This window comes from Nothobranchius furzeri, chromosome 9 (genome assembly GCF_043380555.1).
Source record: "Nothobranchius furzeri strain GRZ-AD chromosome 9, NfurGRZ-RIMD1, whole genome shotgun sequence".
Classification (NCBI taxonomy): Eukaryota; Metazoa; Chordata; class Actinopteri; order Cyprinodontiformes; family Nothobranchiidae; genus Nothobranchius; species Nothobranchius furzeri.
In genome coordinates this window covers 4,562,920-4,576,018 of record NC_091749.1, presented here as the reverse complement: position 1 = coordinate 4,576,018, position 13,099 = coordinate 4,562,920, and the positions used below count along the sequence as shown (strand labels likewise).

Sequence of the window (13,099 nt, the reverse complement as noted above, 5' to 3'; positions counted from 1 at the left end):
GGTTCCACTTACGCCAACATCATACACAAAAAATGTTGAACACTAACTAGAAATTCATGAAAATTGAAATTAAATAATCTTGTTTATTGGGTCTTTGGTAATTTAAGACCTCTAGAAACTGTATTTATGGATTATTTGTCATTTTTAAGGATTTTTAAGGCCTTAAATTTGGAAAAGCAAATTTAAGACTTTTTAAGACTTTTTAAGGACCCGCGGATACCCTGAACAAGCTAAACTTTTTATTTGGAGATTTGTTTCTCTGAACAGGCTGGTGAAGAACGTTTGCTATAGGATAAAGTGTGATGAGCTGAAGCACCCACATTCCAAACACATGGAGGTGATGCCATCAAGTATCATAAATGAACCCAACACAGAAACCTTCTGCGATCACCTTTTTCCTGGGCCAGCTCATGCAGAATCGATTATGCAGACAAAGATCAGCTGAGACAGCAGATGCAGCACACAGCCATCGGATTGCAGGGTGAGGTTTAGTAGCTTCTACCAGTTTATTGGAACATTTCAAAGGGGTTTTAAAAACTATTCGCCCTAGAAAAGTGTACTCCCATGGTCCCGAACATGCTGCATTGTTTGCTGTTGTAGCTACCAACAACTAGAGAGAGTTACATTTGTGGCTAAATGAGCGATGTTTGGAAGATGCATTTCACTTTCTCTGGCCTGGTCTTCCCCTGTCTGACTGCATTCTCCACCTGAAATGAAATACCTCAGAAATACTAACACAGACTTTAGTCCTAAACTTAATTTATTTGAGTAATGCTTTTAACAAGAAGACAAATGATTAAACAGAGCTCAATGTTAACGTTATGCATTATCAAATGTGTTGAAAACGATCATTAAACCTACCATAAAATGATCTTACAAAGGATGGCAGCAGCCTGGCTGAAAGACCTGCCTTAACCTGCAGCACATGGACAACCTGCAGTTTGTATTTCAGCTGATATGGAAGATAACAGCCAGGCTAGGTGATGAGGGAGTTAAGGCTCTGACTCGGCTCTACTTCAGCTTTTAGGCAAATAAGATTGTGTCCCCCCTCTTTCAACTGAGCACACCCACCTTACTAACAACGTAGCTACTGATGAGCCTCAGAACTTTTAGGATTGTTCATTGCCTCGCCGGCGGATGTGACTGAATTAAGAAAGTAGCTAAAATGCTACTGTATGTTAGCTTTAGCCACATTTTCACATCATCCTCCACCTCGCTACTGCAGCAGGCAGACGGATTGTTCTGTTTGAGCTGTGACAACTGGTGCTCCCACATAGTGTACATCTCTAAAAAAAGACCATTAAATGTGGATTGGTGCCAACAGATGGTGTCATCCATCTATGGTCACCATGTCAACCAACGCTGAACCAGACGAAGGTCCTATACACAAAGGCTCTTGGGGGTTAGGAATAAGGAGAATGAGCAGATTCCTCTAGAGCAGCGTTTTATTCAACCCTGCTCCCTTAACAACAGCCTGATACCTGCCCCACATACATGCTGTCTCCTTACACCGTCCTGCAGCCATGACATCTACTGTCACAGTAACAAGCAATCACCCACACTTTCAGTTAGATTTCATTCTGCTTCTCTTTGGTTAAATCTCAGATTTAAGTCATTTTATTAATTCTTTTTTTTAATAAAACAAAATGATTTAGAAGTGGTAACTCTGTTTTTACTATATGTAGCCCTTTTTACAAGACACGCCATGCCGTCAAATCCGCAAAATATTTTGCGGCATTCGTTCGGCCTCGCTTGGTAGTAAAATTGCTGTAATGGTCGGTCTTATAAACGGCTATTTGCGCCATGGCGGAGTTGATGTCGAGCTCCGGCCGGCAAATATATTGAAAATAAAAGTAAAAAGTAGAATAAGGTTTGCTTTTTGAACAAAATCAGCTGAGACGGCAAACTGGAGCGCCGCAGCGCTCCACGAGCATCTCTGTTAGAGCTGAAGCTCAGCTCCCCAGAGACTGCACAGGAACTGATGGGGATGGACAACTTTAGGAGCTGCTTGTTAAAAAAACTTCAATCGCAGTAAAAGCAAGTTATATCCAAGATAAACGGAAGTCCGTGGCAGCGCAGAGACCGCCCCAATACCTCTTTTATGCTGCCATCTTGTATAAAAATGACACGATTGCACCACATTGACCCCCACGGTCTGACCACTTACAAATGACCTAAGTGTCCCTGATGTCACGGCAAATTGACGGCATTGTTTTGTTTTTTGGGTTTTTCTTCCCCAATCCCCAAGGCCCCACCCAGATCTCCACACGGGGCCGGCCGCCCCCACACCCCGAGCCCCCAGGCCCCCACCCAGATCAACACAGGGGCGATGCAGCCGCCAGGCAGCAACCCATGGCCACTGCCAAGACCCCCCAAGGGGCTCCACTCACAACCGCCAGTAGTCCTCCCCCCCGAGGCAACCCAAGCACCTCCAGAGTGGGGCAGCAGCCCCCCAGCCACAGACCCCCCCAGTAAACCCACCCCCAGGAAACATCTGGATACTCCAAACTCAGGTTTATGTACATGCATCATCCATTTATGGTGGCATGTGATCTAAAACTACCTGAACACATTTCTAATTGTGAAATGGCGTAAGCACATTTGTTTTTGCCGAGCTTTAGTAGGTTTTGAGAGAATGCTCTACAGTTTTATAAATGAGGCCCCAGGTCCTTGTTTTATTAACCTTTGTAGGTCACCCTGGTCCTGATCCAGACTGATGAAGCATCACAAGTAGAGGCCGACCGATATATAGGGCCGATATATTCAATTTTTTCTACATCAGCCATCGGTCAAAATGATTTTTAAAAGACAATAAAAAAAATTTAAAAATCAGGCACCTGTGTGGCCAACTGCCGCCACTACTAGACTGAAGAAAGGACCCGAAGGACCCCAACACACCATTTTTTTTATGTTTTGAGTTTGATTTATATTTGAAGTTCAAGAGATTGGTTGACTTTTTTTCATTTATATTGCACACAGTGTGTTCAGTTGTCTTTCACAATATATGTGATGCTAAAACACACACACACACACACACACACACACACACACACACACACACACACACACACACACACACACACACACACATATATATATATATATATAGTGGGGCAAAAAAGTATTTAGTCAGCCACTGATTGTGCAAGTTAAAATGATGACAGAGGTCAGTAATTTACATCATAGGTACACTTCAACTGTGAGAGACAGAATGTGAAAAAAAATCCATGAATTCACACGGCAGGATTTTTAAATAATTTATTTGTAAATCAGGGTGGAAAATAAGTATTTGGTCAATAACAAAAATTCAACTCAATACTTTGTAACATAATCTTTGTTGGCAATAACAGAGGTCAATCGATTACTATAGGTCTTTACCAGGTTTGCACACACAGTAGCTGATATTTTGGCCCATTCCTCCATGCAGATCTTCTCGAGAGCAGTGATGTTTTGGGGCTGTCACCGAGCAACACGGACTTTCAACTCCCTCCACAGATTTTCTATGGGGCTGAGGTCTGGAGACTGGCTAGGCCACTCCAGGACTTTCAAATGCTTCTTACGGAGCCACTCCTTTGTTGCCCGGGCGGTGTGCTTGGGATCATTGTCGTGTTGGAAGACCCAGCCACGTTTCATCTTCAATGCTCTCACTGATGGAAGGAGGTTTTGGCTCAGAATCTCACGATACATGGCCCCATTCATTCTGTCCTTAACACGGATCAGTCGTCCTGTCCCCTTAGCAGAAAAACAGCCCAAAAGCATGATGTTCCCACCCACATGCTTCACAGTAGGTATGGTGTTCTTGGGATGCAACTCAGTATTCTTCTTCCTCCAAACACGACGAGTTGAGTTTATACCAAAAAGTTCTACTTTGGTTTCATCTGACCACATGACATTCTCCCAATCCTCTGCTGTATCATCCATGTGCTCTCTGGCAAACTTCAGACGGGCCTGGACATGCACTGGCTTCAGCAGCGGAACACGTCTGGCACTGCAGGATTTGATTCCCTGCCGTTGTAGTGTGTTACTGATGGTGACCTTTGTTACTGTGGTCCCAGCTCTCTGCAGGTCATTCACCAGGTCCCCCCATGTGGTTCTGGGATTCTTGCACACCGCTCTCATGATCATTTTGACCCCACGGGATGAGATCTTGCGTGGAGCCCCAGATTGAGGGAGATTATCAGTGGTCTTGTATGTCTTCCATATTCTGATAATTGCTCCCACAGTTGATTTTTTCACACCAAGCTGCTTGCCTATTGTAGATTCACTCTTCCCAGTCTGGTGCAGGTCTACAATTCTTTTCCTGGTGTCCTTCGAAAGCTCTTTGGTCTTGGCCATAGTGGAGTTTGGAGTCTGACTGTTTGAGGCTGTGGACAGGTGTCTTTTATACAGATAATGTGTTCAAACAGGTGCCATTAATACAGGTAACGAGTGGAGGACAGAAAAGCTTCTTAAAGAAGACGTTACAGGTCTGTGAGAGCCAGAGATTTTCCTTGTTTGAAGTGACCAAATACTTATTTTCCATCCTGATTTACAAATAAATTCTTTAAAAATCCTGCCATGTGAATTCATGGATTTTTTTTCACATTCTGTCTCTCACAGTTGAAGTGTACCTATGATGAAAATTACTGACCTCTGTCATCATTTTAAGCGGGAGAACTTGCACAATCGGTGGCTGACTAAATACTTTTTTGCCCCACTGTATGTACATGCATATGTCGGCCTTTATAATCGGTTTTAGATATCGGCCATCTGCAACAAAATGTTTTAAAAATCGGCATCGGTGTTAAAAAACCAGATCAGTCGGCCTCTAATCACAAGCACTTACATGGTAGTGTCTGATGAAGAGGGCAGCTACGATGAAGCTGAGGACCAGTGATCCCAGTATCATAGAGTTACAGAACTGCAGGAGCCAGACAGTCAGCAGGCCGCTCACCTGAACAAGGTACAGAGTCGTAACCTAGACAAAAACAAATCAGTGTGGTTCAGGCAGGCAGGTGATGTGAACTACTTTAACTCAGTTAAGCCCAGAACCAGGTCCTCTGAAGGGACTACGATCAGTGATGTGACATCTCACACTCATTTTTCACAGTTTGAATCACTTTAACAAAAAAAGTCATTTTTGCATGTATTGTTTGCAACTAGCTTAAAAACAACAAACAGAACATTTCTAGTAATACATAAACAATGATAAATATATGAAGCACCAATCTAACTGCTCTGAAGACTCTGGCCCTAAGGAGGACACACCATAATAAAGCGTTCTCCCTAGCACCAGATACAGACTTACAGACCAGCCAGCAGGGGGCGGTGTTAAATATGAGTGCTCTAAAATCTGCTGCACTGGAGCTTCATTCATGCAGAGTAAAAACCAACTCCCAGTTCAGGGATGAAATTATTCATGTGGATAAAAAGTAAGCCGGGCTCGTTCCCAGTGAGAGTTGGACTCCGCCAAGGCTGCCCTTTGTCACCGATTCTGTTCATAACCTTTATGGACAGGATTTCTAGGTGCAGCCAAGGTGTGGAGGGGATCTGTTTTGGTGGCCTAAGGACTAGATCTCTGCATTTTGCAGATGATGTGGTCCAATTAGCTTCATCAGAACGTGATCTCCGGCTTTTGCTGAAGCGGTTTACAGCTGAGTGTGAAGCAGCTGGGACGAGAATCAGCTCCTCTAAATCTGAGACCATGGTCTTGATTCAGAAAAGGGTAGAATGCCTTCTCCAGGTCAGGGATGAGGTCCTGCCCCAAGTGGAGGAGTTTAAGTATCTCGGAGCCTTGTTCACGAGTGAGGGAAAACTGGAGCGTGAGATGGATAGGTGGATTGGTGCTGCATCTGCAGTGATGCGGCGTTGTACCGGTCTGTCGTGGTGAAGAGAGAGCTGAGCCAGAAGGCGAAGCTCTCGATTTACCGGTCGGTCTACGTTCCTACCCTCACCTATGGTCATGAGCTGTGGGACACATGCAACACAGCAGGGGGTCTGGGCTCTCCCTTAGAGATAAGGTGAAACGCCTAAGCCATATCTCACGGGACAAAAGTGAATGTGTTGTCAGACTGGCTCACAGAAACATCCGGACACATTTCTGTTCTACTTACTGATTTTTCACAATAAAGTTCAAGTCCTACGCTGCAGACACACACACTCATTCCCAATATTTACGGGTTTTTTTCTTTGTCACAGGCAGCAGATGGAGTCTAGTTTAAACTGTGTCTGGCTTTAGTTCTTCAGTCTTCAACATGTTTAAAATCTGGAAAAGTTCTTCCTGCAGTCCGGAAGCATCTAAACAACTGAAGCTCAGCGTTCTACTGCTAAACTTTTACAGTCTCTACATAAAATTGTTATTCTATATCTAATATTGAACGTTTCCTTGTGAGTACTTCTACAGTGTGGCATTATGGTCTACAGTCTGTCCCCAGACACCACTAACCAGCAGGGATCTGTGAAGCTGCTAACAAAGCACTTTCAGACAGATTATTTTCTACAATAATAATAATAATAATATTAATAATGATGAAGTGCATTAACACAGAAAGCTGCACCACATACCTGTGTAGTTGTGAGGAGGTCGGCACAGTCCAGGCTGTAGATGACCAGAGCTTGAACCAGTAGGATGAACTGGTTGAACTGCCACATCAGGCAGAAACAGAACGTGGTCACGTACATCAACCACACCATCACCTTCTGAGAGGAGAAAACACACTTGTAAGTCCAGACTGGACCCTATGTTCTGTGCTGCTTGTCCTTCCTGAGCTAGAACATGATTAGTAATCAGCTGGTTTGCCTCATCGTGGCCAGCCGCTGTGATCTGGTGTGGGTTTGTCTATCCATACCTGCTGTAGGGCGCCGAGCTGTGGTCGCAGGTAACAAGTGATGGCTGCGACCTGCAGCGCAAAGAAGGGCAAAGACCAGTTCTCTCTGAGGGAGATGGTGAACTCCACACGAGTGGTGTCTACTCTGAAAGAAGAGATGAGAGCAGAGGAGCAAACGTTAACACAGGAAACGTGTAAATTACAAGTCTAAAGCACCAAAGGTGTGAATCACCATGTGTGGGTGGTTAAAGGACAAAAACTAGACTTCACTTTTGTATACTTTGGAAGAAAGTGATCAGTAAACATGTGTAAACATGTCTCTCATAGTTTAAAATCTACTCTGAAATACGATGCCACCTCTGCAGAGGTTCTGCCCTGTGCCGATACCAGAATCAGGCCGATACCTGTTCTCGCACTTGTAAACGTGTGTGACAGGAGTTTTCCTTCCATCTGACAGTTTTAGTTTGTGCACAAACCCAGAAAGCTGAGATAATGCACGCAATGCAAGCAACCTAGCAAACTGTTTAACTGCAGTGTGACTACAAGCATGTGGGTAGCAGAGCAGCAGCCGTGTTTCCTGGTAAATTAAGGCGACTCAAGTAAGGCCGACGGCAAATTACGTTCATATAGTTTTGAATCTAATGTTTGTTAGATGGTGTCGGTGATGAAATTTGTTCCAGCTGTCCATTTTTGTCAGTTTATCCAGGTCCGCATCACTGAGATAGCAGCTCCGGTCAGCCACACCCTCCGTCCTGCCAGGGGCCCCAAAGAGCATAGCTGCTAGGATCGCTCGGGCAGGAGTCCTACATACTCCTGCTGCATAGTTGCTTGTTTTGACTTTAAGGCTCAACAGATTTCACCTGGATTAGTTCTGATTATTCTGTGTAACTGCGATCGTCTGTTCAGCAGCTCGTTTAAACTCTAAACTATCGGCTTCCTTAATAATCAACACTCTCTTTACAAACTAACAGACTTCATTCAGTTCTTTGTTGCTGTTTTTCTGTCTTCACCACCTAAATGCATTTTGATTTTTAACTTTAGGTGATTAAAACCACAACTCTCTGATTTTAGGGCAACTAAATTGTTGAGGTGAAGTGGTGGGGGGAGGTTTTCTGTCTGTCATCCATCTTTAATGGTGGAATTCCAGCGGCCGCAGCAGGACTAGACGGATTGTTGCAAAGAGAATTTTTATTCAGTCAAAACCAAAACGAGACATAAAAGTCTTTTGTGCATTCTTGCTGTGTTTGTCTTCAAATTCCATTTTTGGTTCTCTTTTTAAACACAGATAAGGTTTTCCTTTACCTTGCCGACGTTTCGTTTGCGGCTTCAAACATCCTCGGAGCTGATGCTCTGAAATACAAAAGATGGATAAAGGAAGCTATCGAGATGAGGAGACGTGGATGTGGGACCATGAACAGAGGCGATAGAGTTTACTCATTGGATCGCGCATAGGACTGCATCATCGGTGAGGGGAGATCGGGCAGCAGAGGGCGACAACGTCCTCTGCTGCCCGCGGATAAACGAAGTAGGAAGTGACGCCACCATCAGCGTCAGCTCTGAGGATTTGCAGCCGCAAACAAGACATCAGCAAGGTAAAGAAAAACCTTTTCTGTGTTTTAAAAAGAACCAAAAATGAGACATAGAAGTAATCTGTTTAATTAAAAGTTCTGAATCAGACCCGGCAAGTTAGAGTTATCATAAATCAGTTTCAGTCCAGTAAACTCAACTGGTGGAAATTAAAAAGCGTTCTAAATGAAAAGCTGGAGGAATGTGAAGAGATTCAAATGATAATCTCAAATCTGGGAATGGTGATATCCCTGCTCTCTTCTCATTATGACACAGGAACAACCGCCAGCCCTCACCTGTTGAGGATGTACCAGACTCCAGTTAGTGTCCCAGCGAGCCAGGAACCAGACAGGAGCCACGCCGTGAGGTACAGACCTATCACATACACGGCCTGGAGTGAGAACACTGTGTAAATGTAGAAATACACAGGTTCCAGGTAGGGCTGGAACACACACACACACACACACACACACACACACATCCTGATTAGACACAGCAAAGTGTATGGTTGACAATAGTAAGTTGGAATTATCTCCTGATAATAATATTTGACTCTTTTTGACATAGAATGTGCCCCTACTAGTTTACCTGTCGAATTAATTATAGATTCACAAGGATAAAGATAATAGTGTATTTCTTACTAAATAGAATATTTACCCTAAGAAATCACAATGTAGCCATAGCAATACTACTTGGTATATATGTTGGCCTGTATTGGAATGTTTACTGTGTGAAGTGCCTTGAATCGACTCTTGTCGTGATTTGGCGCTTTATAAATAAACTGAAATGAATCAAAAACACATTCAGAAGATGTGTTAAAGCTGTAATAATGAGCTATTTTTTAAACACAAGCATGGTCACAAAATTGTCACCCCTCCTGTCGGCTCTTAACCCTGGGCCATGACCCCTGATACCAAATCAGAATCAGAATCAGAATCAGAATAGGTTTATTGCCATTGTCAGTGAACAAACAATTCACAAACTAGGAACTTGCTTCGGTACTAATGTGCTACATATAACATGAATAATAAGATTAAAAATAGAATAAAATATAATAAATAAATAAAAACTAGAATAACACTTTCAGCTATAAAAAAAGGCAGGTAATGGTAATATGGCTGATAACGTGACGTCGTGTCGAGTACAGAAGACGAGCATGGTTGTGTGTTTATAAGCTGTTCACAAGTCTAACGGCAGATGGAAAGAAGCTGTTCTTATGGCGGGAGGTTCTGGTCCGGATGGACCGTAACCTCCTGCCTGAGGGAAGCGGCTCAAAAAGTCTGTGACCCGGGTGCGAAGGGTCAGCTGCCGTCCGACCTGCACGCCCCCGAGTTCTGGAGACGTACAGGTCCTGGAGAGATGGAAGGCTGCAGCCAATCACCTTCTCAGCAGAGCGCACAATGCGCTGCAGTCTATGTTTGTCCCTCACCGTGGCTCCAGCGTACCACACAGTGATGGAGGAGGTGAGGATGGACTCAGTGATGGCCGTGTAAAACTGCACCATCATCTGGGCAGGCAGCTTGGCCTTTTTCAACTGCCGCAGAAAGTACATCCTCTGCTGGGCCTTTTTGATCAGGGAGCTGATGGATGGCTCCCACCTAAGGTCCTGTGTGATGGTGGTTCCGAGGAAGCGGAAGGAGTCCACAGTGGAGATGGGGGTGTCCGTCAGGATGAGGGGGAGAGATGGGGCTGTGACTTTCCTGAAGTCCACAATCATCTCCACTGTCTTCTGAGCATTGAGCTCCAGGTTGTTGCTGCTGCACCAGTACACCAGCCGTTCCACCTCCCTCCTGTAGGCGGACTCATCACCGTCAGAGATGAGCCCGATGAGGGTGGTGTCATCTGCAAACTTGATCAGTTTAACGGAGTCATGGCTCGAGGTGCAGCAGTTTGTGTACAGGGAGAAGAGCAGAGGAGAAAGTACACAGCCCTGTGGAGATCCTGTGCCAATTGTCTTAGTGGTGGAAACATTCTTCCCCAGCTGCACGCACTGCCTACGGTCTGTCAGGAAGTCAGTGATCCACCTGCATTAACCCGCATTACACCAGTTACCGTTTTCTAGGTTCAAACGTCTTTTGTCGTCCATGACATCAAATGGTGTTGTTTATGGGGGACTCTGGTGGTTTGTCTTAAATTTGAAGTGGTAGCAGCCGGCTGTTTCTCCTTCTGACATTATTGAGCAGAGACCCTCTCACACCGGTGGTGTTCTGTTGCTAAATATGAGTGTGTGATGAGTGGAGAGCCCAGTGAAGTTTGGTGGTTCTGTGAGATCAAAAGCCAAATGGTCCAATCATTAGTTTCGGTCCGAGCGTGTTATTGGCTGAGCTTTTTAGACAAATGCGAGAGAACCACTTCATTAGTTTTTTCTTTTTTGTTAATCTTCAAAATGCCTTTATAGCTATACTATGTTAGAATGTTGTTAAGAGGCATGAAACAATGTTTTAAACTAATTTGTTTGACAGAATTGTAGCTTTAATCCAATAAACAAAAAAATGAATGAATGAACTTCCAGAAAAACATTCAGTAGCAATAACTGATGTAACAGTAGAGTGTGTGTAGTTACCTGAATGGGCAACAACCTGTAGAGAACACTGAGAAACACCTCCTGGTAGATGTTCATTCGCTGTAGGAGGTTAATGGTTCTCCTGGATTCCGTCATGTTGTCATGGATCAGTTCTAACAGTCCTGGGGGGGCATCAATGATTACATCATTTATTAATATCTGAACTACACACCTGGTAATAGAGAGTAAGGCACGGTATAAACGGTCTAAGATATAACAGGTATGATTTTGGCCTATGATACAGTATTATTTACTAGCAGCTAACCGGTTAAGCTTGCGGTCAGTCCACACTCTGCACACTATTCCAGATAGTTGGTTGTGACGTTCCATGTATGCTTTCCCTGCCAGCATCTTACACCCTGCAGTTATGTGGTGGATAATCTCAGGAGTCTCTTTCCAAAGCCTAAATCTTGGGTCTTGTCTGGTGTGATAGATCTTGGCTTCTGTTACTCTGGTATTCATGGCCTGTTCCTGTGCTGTCCTTCAGACCAGTTTTTTATAGTCATTGGTATGATTTATTGATATGAGCCACTTCAGTTTTCTGTCAGTGGTATATCCCATGTAGGCTTTGTCCTCCCATGATGGTGTTTCCAGCATCTCCTCCTCTGTTCACCACTGTCTCAGACATTAAGTGAGCATGTCATCTGTTGGGGCCTTGTCCTTGATGTACTTATGGATCTTAGATGTTTCATCCTAGACAGTGGCTTTCACACTCACTAGTCCTCGGCCTCCCTCCGTACAGCTAGTGTACAGTCTCAGGGTGATGGACTTGGGATGGAACGCTCCTTGCATGTTTAGGAGTGTCCTTGTTTTAACATCTGTGGCTTGTATTTCTTGCTTTGGCCAGCTTACAACTGCTGCAGGATGTCTGATTATTGATAGCATACTTGTTTATTGCCCGGATCTTGTTATTGCCATTGAGCTGATTTCTTAAGACTTGCCCTACTCTTAAGTATTTTGCTGTGGCTCCTTTCCTTGCAGCCTCATCAAGGTTGCCATTTGCTTGTGGGATACCAAGGTAAATGTAACTTTCCTCAGTGTGTTATTGTTCCTTCAGGGAGTGAGACCCCTTCTGTTTGGACTACGTTCCCTTTCTTCGTCACAATCTGACCACACTTCTCATGTCCAAATGACATTCCAATATCAGTGCTGTAGATCCTGGTGGTGTGGATCACTGAGTCGATGTCTCACTCGCTCTAGTCATACAGCCTTATGTCATCCATGTAGAGGAGGTGGCTGATTATGGTTCCATTCTTCAGTCGGTATAATTTAAATGACCAAGTTGTTGACTAATCAGGAGAACCATGTTCTCAGAGACAATTATAAGGCATTCAATCTTTTCAGAGTTTAACTGAAGGAAGTTATCTTCTACACTCTGGGTGTGTCTGAATCCACAGGAAGGATGCTTACGAGTACGGGTCCTCGCCAATCTAGCAAGGCCGCAGCCTTGAAGACCGCTAAAACCGGAAGTCAGCGGCTCTGAATTCGGACAGTCTAGCCTTCACCTCTACGGTGGCCTGTAGGTTCCATCACAGCCATGGCAGCAGTTACACGCAAAGGAAAAATGCTAAAGCTAGCGAAAATCGAGCAGGAATATTAAGGAGCTACAGCAGCTTCACGTCCATCAGCAGCGTTTGTTCACAACCGTTTTCAGGTAAAGTAACTTTGTTCATTCTAGAAGCTTTCAGGACTTACATGTTAACTTTAGATGGTTTCATGTATGTTTTAAGCTACAGAATGAGCTTGTTAAACATACACAACACATTTCTACAGTATTATCATGTAGGTAATTAATATTAACCAAATGCATTATAAATGTTGAATGCAGTAGGATGTTTTCTAATGTAAATTGGACCTTAGAACTTATTTTGCATCAAATGGGGGTAAAACGTTTTCAAAAAACAGGCTTTTTAATAAAATAGCACTGGAGTGTTTTCAATGTGCATTTGTTTATTCAACTTAAGCCTAATAATGATTAGATCTGTCTTAAAATGTAAATTCTCTGTAGTTTTTATTTAACTATTCCCTACTGCTTTTCTTTAAACTGAACAGAACCAGTGTACTGCAGGTTATATGTTTTGTTTTACATTTTTCTATTAAAAAAACTCTTTTTTTAATCTATTACAAGTCAGCATGCACTGTGCTGCACATCTGCATCGGTGCT

The 13,099-nt window shown here is 43.7% G+C and overlaps 1 protein-coding gene across 5 annotated transcripts in view; it reads right to left on the bottom strand.

Annotated features, from left to right (window-relative positions):
- Positions 1–13,099, bottom strand: part of dpy19l3 (dpy-19 like C-mannosyltransferase 3) — a 107,406-nt gene that overhangs the window by 53,189 nt on the left and 41,118 nt on the right. For all 5 annotated transcript variants that reach the window (XM_054732673.2, XM_015953864.3, XM_015953863.3 and 2 more), the window contains 5 exons: positions 10,936–11,057; positions 8,669–8,814; positions 6,828–6,951; positions 6,544–6,678; positions 4,826–4,957 (listed from right to left, as the gene is read on the bottom strand). In XM_054732673.2, coding sequence (XP_054588648.1) covers positions 4,826–4,957; positions 6,544–6,678; positions 6,828–6,951; positions 8,669–8,814; positions 10,936–11,057 — 659 coding nt within the window. The remainder of the gene's footprint in view (positions 1–4,825; positions 4,958–6,543; positions 6,679–6,827; positions 6,952–8,668; positions 8,815–10,935; positions 11,058–13,099) is intronic.